The 12,148-nt window shown below is 35.8% G+C and overlaps 1 protein-coding gene across 1 annotated transcript in view; it reads left to right on the forward strand.

Moving 5' to 3' along the window:
- Positions 1–12,148, forward strand: part of RAI1 (retinoic acid induced 1) — a 526,318-nt gene that overhangs the window by 229,943 nt on the left and 284,227 nt on the right. Inside the window, exon 2 of the mRNA XM_044089662.1 lies at positions 6,405–6,498. Within this exon, the coding sequence (XP_043945597.1) occupies positions 6,405–6,498 (94 nt within the window). The remainder of the gene's footprint in view (positions 1–6,404; positions 6,499–12,148) is intronic.

Consider the following 12,148-nt stretch of genomic DNA (forward strand, 5'->3'; position numbering starts at 1 on the left):
AGGCAAAGTCCCAGTGATTTTTTTCCCTGGGAAAAAAATCGCTGTTCCGTGTATTCAGGATTTTGCCGTTTCAACATTTAGCTGTCGATTAAACAGCATTCGCTATATTAAGCATGTGCTTACTTAATAGGGAACCCCTTCGCCCATTTGCACCCGCACTGGAGATGCCACTCCTCCTTGGTATGTCTTTCTGGTTTCTCACATTCAACAGACATATGCTCACCCTCAAAATTAGCCCACCCTCACTCACATACACATACACTACCCATTGTGGATAGCCATCACTGTGGCCCTTCTTACCTGTGTATATGTTGACAACTGTGCACTGACCTCAGTAATCTATTACTTGGTAGTCTGTGTTTAGTGTACAATGTGGCTAGTATACACAAGGTATATCATAGCTTTGTTGTAGTATTGTATACATAATTGTTATTGTGGTATATTTTATATTAATTTTACCCGCAATTGTAAAGCAGATGCTGTATTTTAGCTATTGCCATAGTGTAATGCAAGGATTTAATATTTTAAGTGCATTAAAACTTTATTTGCTATGAAATCTATATGGGGTTGAAAAGAAAGTGTTTATCTAGCAATGCACCTAAATACCTTTATTCTGTTGTGGATGGTAAAATAGTTCTTGTGTGATCTGCAATGGAGACAGGCTAAAATTGTATGATTCTTTTGGAAGTCCCAAAAGCCATAACAGTAGCTTTTTGTATGACTGCCATTTTGTTCTTAATGTGCCAGTATAAGACTAAGGCAAAATCTTTTTGGAAAAAAAAAAGATTAAGGCTTGAGAAAACTTATGAAACTTAGATAACACAATGTTATCTGCATACATGATGCAATTAAGGTGCAGAAGCTCACAGGGCAAATTGTTGATCAACAGTGAGAAAAGTAGTGGAACAAGCCATGAACCCTGCAGAATACCTTTTGTAAGTAAAACATTTTCAGATGAGAGATTGTCCACTATAACTATAAAAGTTTGACTGGAAAGATAACTTGTTTAACCACTCTGCCTTGGAAATGTGCTCACACTCAGTCAATTTGTCAAAATATTATGATCAACAGTCTTAAATGCTGTTTTTAAATCTAGAGAATATTCCCTTTTAGCAGACCTTTCTCCATGTTAGAGTAAATTTAAATAGTTATAGACAGTGCTGCAAACAGCCTGCTATATTTGGAGTGAAAGACATTCCTTGTCAGAGAGGAGGTTGTATTCTTGAACATATTCTAGATATTTGCAATAGGTCTGTAATCAAAGACACAAGAGAGACTTTTCACTTTTGAAAGTGATTAAATAAGCGCATGCTTGAAGTTCTGGGGTACTTTCTTTGAGGAAAGGTAGAGATTATAAATGAAGGCCAAGGGCTTGGATAAGATAGGACAGTCAATATTGAGAATTTTAGGGTTCAAACTTTAAAAATTTGAGCTAGAGTTACAATTTTTGAAGGAAATCTTCAACAATATTTTATCAATTAATTTAATGTAGAAGTGAGGGTATTCTATCAGTTTGTAGAAAGCTGGTTTAAATAGATCATTGTTTGGTGCTACATTTGAAGGTTGAGGTTAGGAAGATACTTTATCCTTAATAGTTGCAATCATACTGGTAGTTAATTTAGAAGAAGAACCAGACTTTGAGAATAAGTTTTATACTTAAGGATTCTTATGATGTTCCATAATTACTTTTGGTTCCCTAGCAGTGTGTTTTGCAGTTTCTGGTAGTAATCTGCTTTGGAGGATAATTGTTATTCTAGTGCTACATTTTAGATACCGATACAATGATATTATTATAATTTGTAACTGTTTTATTGATAATGTTTCCATTATGTCCATGCTTTATCTCTTTTTATTCAGAACATTTTTAAGTCATTAGATAAACATAGTAGAATCTGCATTGGAAGATAATTGCTATTCTAGTGACACATTTTATATGCTGATATGCTATTATTGTAGTTAGTCACTTTTTATTGGTCATTCTTCCATTATTTCATGCTTTAACTCGATTTTTTCTGAGCATTTTAAATACTTGGTTAGCCATAGAAAATAATTATATTTAACCGTCTTTTTATAAGATGAATAATCTTTCCCGGATCGAAGTGAGAAGATTGCAAAATGTGGAAAGTGGAAAAGTTGGGTCTTCACCATCATGAACATCTATTAGTTACAATTTTGCTAATAATGTAGACTTAATGATTTCTGTAAAATATTGAGTTAGAAGAGTTTGAAGTGACTCATTAATGGATTTTAGTGGCTGGCATGATAGGGCTGGGCAGTAGTCTCTCAAACTACCGGGGAAAAATAGTTGTTTTAGTTTTTTGGTATGTCTGTGATGATTATATCAAGCAGTGAGAAGAATTGTGTAATATAAGGTTTAGTGGAGTTCCTTCTGTAATCCCTTGGGAGAGATTATAAGTATTAAGAAATCTTATAAGCTTACTTTTGCATGGACTATTCCAATGGAACTTTAGATAACCATAATTGATTAATTTATTATCTTTAGAGTGATCCAAATCTTACTTTAAGGTATCCACTGTCAGGTAGATAATTGAGGTGAGTAGAATATATATTGTGGCAACATTAAGCTTTACTTGTTCTCTTAGAGGTAATTGAAAAAGGATCCAGTTCGGGATAGAATCTACTGATGGATTACCTTTCACCAAGAAAGTTAGCCAAATATTTTAATCATTTTTTATAACTGCTATTATACCATACTCAGCCATTTGCCTGATCTACTATCTGTAAAGAAAATGTAATAACTGGAGAAGTGAGGTGAAAATTAATTAATCATTCTTTAAGCCAAGACTCTGTTACAATAATATTTAAGTTTGTTAAGTTTTACCCAGGTTTCGTGCTGTACTCCTTTGTCATTGATGCTATAAACATTTATATAACCTGTAGAAATGTATCAAGGGTTAGAAGACTGAGTAATATAACCCAGGTTTGGCTGAATATCACCTGAAACAAGAATTATTCTAATTAATATTGGAATGATGTGCTTTTGGGTCTTAAAGAATATTTTAAATGGAAATTGTTAAGGGAATGGCAAAAATAGAAAGTCTTTTTAACAGGGAGAAGTGTTTATTTGTGAACTTGTAACAACCACTTCCATTGTTTTGAAGGGATGGTTTCTTTTAAGATGGAGGACAGGTAGTGTTGTGTTATTTTTTATTATGGAGGATAGAAATGTAACAACAAAGAAATAAAGAAAAGGCATATATAGAGAGAAGTGTAGTAAACTTTGAATGAAGGAACTTACTACACGAAGGTTGGCAGATAATTTAACACATTAGAAAATCTTTGTGATGGAAAGGGATGAATCTGTAAATCTGAGAAAGTCGTTCCTTACAGTCCTCAAAAATTAGAGGGAGTATTTATTGCCTGTGAGATTGACATCTTTTCATTTGTGTAGATGCTTGACGTATGTTGGTGCAGAGTGCTAGGCACTTTTACTCCAATGTTATTATTATCAGAGTGTTTGTATTGTACAAGGAAAGTTTCTGCTGGCTGGTGTGTTGATGTGGCATTAGGGAACTGTTGATGATGTTATTGTGATAATTCTAATTCTAATGTACAAGTGAACATTGTTATTAGTAGTAAGGTGTTATGGAACCGTTTATAATGTTGGGATTACTGTGATTGTATAATAGATTTAGAAATTATAGTAGAAATGAAATTTGTGTTGAGTTTTTAATACACTGATGTTATAATCCAGTTTAGCTGCCTGTAAAACTACATTTTAAAGGGCGAGTTAAAGGTTATTGTTTGTTAAGAATGATTCTTAGTATTAGAGTGATGCTGAGCAAAGTTCTCTGATATTAATATGTGACAAAAGACTGGAAAGTTAATCTCTGTGTTTTATTTAAGAATGTGTGGTAATATTGAAATGGTCATGTATAGAGAAATATATATATATATGTAAAACCCCTGCAAAATGAATATGAAAAGTAAGCAGACCAACAACTTTTTAAAGACAAGTAATTATGAATGTAATTTGTGCCTGTCAACTTTATGGAGAAATGCACTGCTTAAGCAACAGGGTGGGAGGGTGGCATAAGGTTAAGGTATTTACCTTAGAAACACAAGGTGCAGGGTTTGATTCTCACAGGGGGTAACTGGCTAGGCTTAAAAATGGTCCAGGAGGCCAGTTAGCCTGGTAATAATCTATGAATCAATGAATCTAAGCACTTAAGTTATTAGTGTATTAAGTTATATGTGTCTTAATTAAGATATGAACAACATAGATACAGACACTGCATCAAGGAAGACCCGTAAGTATGTAGTCAGGTAGAGCTACAGTGAAGAGGAACATACTACCTAAGCAGATATAAAGCCCACCGAGCCTCATGGGAGTCCAGAAAATGATTATCTCCTTAGAAAGCCCCAAACATAAAAACAGTGTCAACAGGAGTCAGGTGAGTATGTTCAGGGGCAATAAAACTGTTAAATGTACAACACAAAAATCATGTCATCCTAAGGAACTAACAAGAGCAATATTATACAGCAATTTGCCTACAAAATACTACATAAACAGAGACCAGCATCTTAATTACATAGCAGCAAATACAAAGCCAATATATGAATGCTGTTAACAGCATAAACCTTATGTAGCAATAAAAAACACTGCCTAATTAAAATAAAGAAACACATCACAGCCAAAAGCAACAGTTTGGGAGAGGGGCTTTGAATTTACCATCCTATACTGGCAATGTGCAAGCTGACGTAATTAAAATATACTGATAAGAGATTGTTAGAGAATATTCACTGGAGAAAAAAGGTTGATACTCTCTTATTAATACTAGTATGCCAAGGCTTCATAATTGACCTGAGCATTTAATGTAATGTTTCTGTTTAAACAAAGCATACATACACACACACACACACACACACACACACACACACACACACACACACACACACACACACACACACACACACACACCCATAGTCAAGGGCAACAAGTTGTGGGCAAAGGCTTTGACTGTGCCATCTTATGTTAAAACAGATACACCAGCAATCTGCAGATACAGATAATTAAGATAAGAAACACATTGCAGCCAAGGGAAACCAGTTGAGGTGTAGGCTTTGAATGTGCCTCTCTATGTTAAGACAAATACACTTGCAATGTGCAGATAGGCCTAATTAAAATAAGAAGCACACCTCAGTCAAGGGCATCAAGTAGGGAGAAGGGGCTTTGAATGTGCTACCCTATGTTAAAATTAATGAACCAGTTATATGCAAATGAACTACTACCAGACAGGTGTGGTAAACCCAACTGTCTAGAAAAGACCTTTGCATCAAATACACGCACAATTTAATAACAGTGTACAATCGGTAAAGTACATTCATGTGTAGATAGAAATTACAGTTTCATACAAAAAAAAGGAGGGGGGAGCAACAGAATTAAAATAACTGTAGATCTTGGCCTACAGTAATACCAGGTACCCTTATAGATCTGGCTCCCTGAAAGGCGGTGCTCAGCAGCTCAGCCTTTTTTACTTGTAAAGGCAACATGATTTCATTGCAGAAGCCCCATGGGTATGTCTTTGATAACTGCAGCGATCACAAAAAATAGTAACTGTTATAGTTTCCAAAAATACATTTTTTTTTCATGAAGGGAGCTCCTCCGTGTATGGGACTCCAATACCTGTAACCTTGCACTGCGGAATTTATTATAGCAAACTATGAGGAAGTTATTGCTGGGGGGGTGACTAACCCTATTAGAAGACAAGATTCACAGAATTTTGGATATCAGTGTGATTGAAGTGAATACTCTGGGCATAAACCAGGAGAGGGGAGACAAACATACTACTTTTTTAGTGAGTACCTCTCACTCTGTGAATTAATGTCCTTTTTGGACCTTGTTTCCCCATATACATTAATAATTCATGGTGTATCTTGTCATGGCTTGAACAACTGCGTAATTAAAGATTTCATTTGTACAAATTACCTTATTTTTCAGTTTATGGCCATTAGATGTGGATATATTGTGTTAAATAGCCCTAATAGTTTGTCTTTTCGTCACACTACAGTTTAGAGAAAAGCTATTTTCTGGCTATATGCTCTGAGAGAGTTCCCAGTATCTCTGCAGGCAGAGCAAAGCCCCATTACCTTGCCAGTATGAAAGCTGTTAGAATGCTTGTTACTTTAACATGGTGTGCTGCAGTGTATTACACTTCAGTGACATTTTCACAACACGTCAATGTTTATCACTCCTGCAGAGCACTAACACCCTGCTGGCACAATGAACAAGACACCCAGGGTTGCCTCCAGCCTGGAACATCATGGGTATTTATAAGTGACATTATTACAAAGCCACTAGGCCTGCTAAGTCTGCACAGTTATTGCATTCCTTGCCAGTAATGTATCTGACTAATTTCATACCATCATTGATTGTTTTACAGAAATGTGCCGAATGCCACAAAGTGGGTGCAACACTGTACTGCTCATCAAAAGAATGTTCCCAAATGTATCACTACGCATGTGCCATGGAAACAGGTAATCAGACTGTTTTTTATACTTTTACTGCCTGTCTGTCTCACTCTTTCTCACTTTTTCTCACTCTCTTTTCTCTCAAATTCTGCCATCCTATATCTTCTGCTCTCTTTAATTTTATGTTGGGAAAACTGTTCCTGTTTATAAATAATCACGGCAACTTTGTTATGAAAATAGAAAAGAAATGTTTTCTAGGCTTTCTGGTTAAAAAAAAATGTCACGACAGCAAGAAATTGTTCTGCTGATATCTGTGAATGTTGTTTCATCAGATTTCTTTCCTATCACAGTAAGGTCGTTTAAGGCATAGAGTTGTGGGATCTACTAAATGTCCACTTTTTTTATCCACGCTGAATGGAGCAATGCAGAGACACAGCTAAATCACAGTACCATTTACTCCTCACTGCGCTTTTGCTTAAAAGAGTTTTCTGTCCTATTTTATGATGTCATCCTTCTATACTCTAGGTTGCCCAAGGCACTGTTTTGCTTCAGGCAAGCTCTAGGGTGCTCCTGTGTTACTGCACTCATTGTGAAGCTGTGTTCCACTTCAGAACTCCTCTCATGTTTGAAATAGAACAGAGTGTTTAGAAAGAAACTATCAGTTTCATCACCCATATCCTTCAACATATACTGATAACAAAGCATAACAGGGTGCTAGTTGTCTGGGGTACATGTAAACCCAGATAGTTAGTGGAACACAAAGTACTTACACCAAGTTCCTGTTACAGATGAATTGATCTCACATGGCCAAAGTTCCTTATTGCATCTTTGAAGTTAAAATTTATGTACACAAATCAATTAACATAAATGATTTGCTATAGATATATTTTTTATGTAATTGTGTTCCATCTATTAAAAAGTGACTCCTATGTATCCTGCTAGGAATGCAAGAAAAGAAACACATTTATATGTATTCAAAGAGAACATGTGTGTCACATGAAAATAAAGTATGTATTATATTAAAATAAAAGGCATGACTTGAAATGTTAACACTGGACTTGCAGAAAGCCAGCAGCAGCCGCAGTGTTTAATCCAGCTGTGCCAGTGTTTAATCCAGCTGTGCCCCACTCTAGTCACTCGGACATAGCTGGGAAGTGTTCTTTTCTTTCCTGCACTTTGTGCCAAAAATGTGCTGTAAACCTTGAATAATGTGTCCCCCAAATATCTCAAGTTAAACAAGTGCAAAACTGGCGTTACTTGCTATATTAGGCATATAAACTGAAGAAAATGAAAGTGTTTGTTAAGAGGTTCCTCTTTGTGTCCTGAATATCAGCTGCTTATGTTGGCAAAACGCAGATGTAAAATAGCCTTTCAGTCCCTGCAAGTTGTGGCTAAAACCACAATTTGTTTGGTGCAGCAAAAAATAAACATATTTCCTGGGCTAAATAGTACCACATGTATGATGAAAATTTTCATAACAAAAAAAGCAGAAAATGTCAGTGCAAAGTGTCTGCTTTTAAAGATATTAGTTCCCCAAGAGGACTCTTTTGAGTACTCTCTGTTATAATGCTAAGTGTTTTACATATTTGAAAGCCATGAAACTCCTTCCATTCCTGGACTGTTTTTTTTTTTTTTTTCCCTTTAACTGGAAGTACATGGAGCAGATAAAGCTCAATGTATTACAAAGAATTATGATTGGGTGTCTCTGATCGTATCCTATTTTATTCTATTATTCTCATTATATCTCCAGACAAAGCCTGTAAATGATTCAGTGGAATCAGTCCTCCCTCCCGGTCTACAAATAAAAATAAAATAAACAAACTCATGAGAAATGGAGTCACTTCTCAAGCTTCATTTTAAACTGCTCTTAAGTTAGTAATGACCGGAGACCCGATCACAATTTATTCACATAATTTATTTATCACAATTTTCCTTTATGTTATGTTGATACATAGGAAGTAGGATATTTCATCCAGTCTTATGAATAACAAATGACAACCCATAACAAGGTATATAGAATAGTGGTAGCTGCAGGTTTTTGAGACATTGCTGTTAATATAAACCTTCTGATCCCTAAACTCAGAACATTTCTTGAACAATCATTTTGTACAGAAGCTGTAGCGTGATGCAGTCCCCATTGTCTGGCTGCAGGCCAAGTACTTTTGGACCCTCAAAGTGGCTTGTTCATTTCAAAGCCCTGATATGTTTTATTACATGTACAAAATGTGCTGAAACTACATCAAATGGGCAGAAATGTCATGTTTATACACCTTAGGCAGATTGTGTACAAGGTGTGCTATTAGGTATATGGCTAAGCCATGAACGACAAACCATCAAAACACATTTCATTGAAAAAAAAAAACATACTGGACCATATATGTGCTGAAATCACACTATATCATATACTGCAAACCATCAAAATCACTGTCCAATCACAAAACGTGCCCAAATAAACTAACCTGTACAGTTCTACAACACAGACTACACTAAACAGCAACATTCAACATATTTGACAGACATTCAGTTACATAGACAACTTCCTTAATACCATGAAGCGATCTAGCTATGTCTTCAAAGAAACACAATACAAGCTAGAAAACAGCATACTGTCTAGTTAGTAAACGCAAAGTTAGTGTTAACACATAGTTATCATCTTGTAACAGCAATACAGTCCTCCTGAAGTGATCATTAGCATAACATTAAAACCCACAGCAAAGAAGTGCTCCATTCTCAGGGGAAAACAATCCCTCCCTGTCTAGTACTCCACCTAATATCCAGAGTACTGCACTGCAGATCTGTCTTACTCTGTACTTTGTAAATGTTATTATCATTAGTTATAGCAGTGGATATTTGAAACCAAGAGAATAAATAGTGAAGTCAGTGGGGAGGGTGGAAGGGGACTCTGCCATGTAAAAATACATGTTTATTGTATGTTTGGTGAATATGTTTATCTCCTTAAAAATACATTTATTGTATGTGTGGTGGATATGGTTATCTCCTTAAAAATACATGTTTATTGTACATGTGGTGAATACATTTATCTCCTTAAAAATACATGTTTATTGTGTGTGTGGTGAATACGTTTATCTCCTTAAAAATAAATGTTTATTGTGTGTGGTGAATATGTTTATTTCGTTAAAACTACATGTTTATTGTATATATGTTGAATATGTTTATCTTCTTAAAACTACGTTTATTGTATATGTTTATTTCCTTTGTCTAGAGTGAAATGAAGTCATGCATGATACAAGTCTGTAAAACTGTTTTCTGATGTAATATTTGTGTCCATCATGTATAACCACTTGACTGTATTTTCTCCGGCATATATAATCACTTGACTGAATTTTCTATAAACAGTGTTATTGCATCCTTATTGTAGCTGAGGAGGGTCTCAGGACCAGTACTTACCTGATCAGTAAAGATTAAATAAAATTAAAAGAAATAAGTAATATGAACTTCCACTGTCTGCTTAAAACAGTAACATAAACAAAGAATATCAAAAACTGCTGAAACAAATTAAGCCATAAAATGGAACAAATATTTTAACCAACTATCACAAAGTGCATATTTATGGGGGGGGGGGGCTTCACCACCCCCAGCTCTTACTTATATAAACTAACTCCATAGTCTCACAACAGTGATAAAAGGAAAAGCCCACTTACATAACTGTAGTCAGCGTAATACAGGTCGACTAAAGTGTAGGTCAACTGAGCAACAACTCAACAGTTTATTCATGACAAACTCAGTTAATTGAAGCAAGGTTCAGAAAACTACCTGACTGTCTTGTTATTTACTGACTTCATTTTGCTGTTAGCCAGATGCAGAAGCAGTGGCTGTTGATTCTTTTGTAACAGTGTAGAGATTTGGTCCTATTCAACAACTGCTCCATTGCACAGATCATGAACAAACGGATAGTTTGCAATATAAAAAAGTATATCCAAAAAGATGCCACTTACTACATTGCACTAAGGATGATGTAAAATGAAATATTTATGCATTCAGGTCTATAAGTGCATGTACTTGGTGGCACTTTTTTGCCACTGCAGCTGCATAAGACGTTTTTGAAAAAAAAAATACCGTCACTTAACCATTGAATAGCTAAAGGGAGGAAGCAAATCTGTCCATCCATAACCCCCTTTTTTCTCCAATTTTTTGTATAAGAGGTCAGGATGTCACATCAACAGTAACTATCATCTAGAGCCAATGTTGACACCACTGGGTAACCAGCCCTGCTATGGTTTTTCTTCTATACCTCACACTCTTTCATCTAATCAGCTTTATTGTTCAATACTTTATTGAACTGAAAATAAGTGCAGTTCAAGGAGGTACAGCTGAGGGTGCTGAAATGTATGCATGTGACTGGCTTCCCCTGTGATGGACGAAACCAAATATACCAAGGATCTGAATCCCCAAATTGCATTCGCTTCACAATCCTGTCAAAAACACTTCATGCCTCCCACACCTCCCCCCCAAACTTATATATACCAACTCTATGCTCATACTAACTCAAGTAGGGGGAAATTCTCCCATAAAGGGGCATCACTTCCATCACAACTAGTAAACAGTGATTTCCTTCCTGGGAAGGAACTCCGATCATTAGCAAATTGAATCCCGGGCAATTGAAACTCAAACATTCAGTCTTCTTCATCCACCAGTGCATTATCCATGTGACTGGAAAATGGATAAATTTCATCTGCTAACACTCATATGTGGTTTAAATATTCAAGTCTTTATACTGCTAAGGAGTAGTGTGTATCTTCCTCTTCCTCTGTAGCCATGTATTTCATACATTTTTTCTTAGTAGAGAGATACCTTTAGATATTTTACAGTTTATTGTTTTTCTTTATTTAGCTGTTTTCATATTAAGGAATATTTACAGAGGAATACACAAAATTCAGGGGTTTTTTTCTCAGTTCAAGTGATAGGGTACCTCCTTGTTTTGTATATTGTGCAAACTCACAACAGACACCTGCTGTACATCCCAAAGCTAAGTTAAACAGAAAGTTCTGAGTTATAGAACAAAAACATTCAATAATAAATTATTTTATATATCCTTCAGATGGACTGTTCTGTTTTGTTTTTAAGTTTTTTTTTTTTTTAGTGAATGGTGTTTTCTGGAATTTTAGTTTACTAACTTTTTAGGGGTGTGTTGTCAGTATTACAAGTGAACTCATGCTTGTGAGGGATAAGAGTGCACATTTCTTGATATTTAATTTTAGTCCATGGTTTTGACACTATTTGTTTGGGAAGGCCCTCTTAGAGGATTTTGATGTCGCTTGGGGAGTTTATGATGGCACCAAGTTTGTACTCAGCTGCAAACATGGTCAGCCATAAACGCATAACATTTACTTTGACCTCCAGAAAGTAAATGCTAAAGAGGACTGGCCCAAGAAGAGAGCCCTGGGGTACACCACTGGTGACATCTTTTTGAGGAAGTAGAGCCTCAGAGCCTGGGTTCTATTTATGAGCCAGTTTGCTATCCAGTGAGTTACACAGGGATTTGCATTTAGCTGAGAGAACTTATCTACGACACCTGAGTGTGGTATGATACTGAATGCCATTACAAGGTCTAAACATGTGGTGTGTAATGATTTGTCCTCATCCATTGCTTCAGTAACCTTCTTAAAGAAGTTGACCAGCTTAAGTAGGCAAAACTTGCCCTTGACAAATCCGCACTGGCTTGGGTCAAATGTTTGTAGGTTACCTATGTCCTTAG

Source organism: Protopterus annectens, chromosome 12.part0 (assembly GCF_019279795.1).
Source record: "Protopterus annectens isolate FY-2018-M chromosome 12.part0, PAN1.0, whole genome shotgun sequence".
NCBI classification, from domain to species: Eukaryota; Metazoa; Chordata; order Ceratodontiformes; family Protopteridae; genus Protopterus; species Protopterus annectens.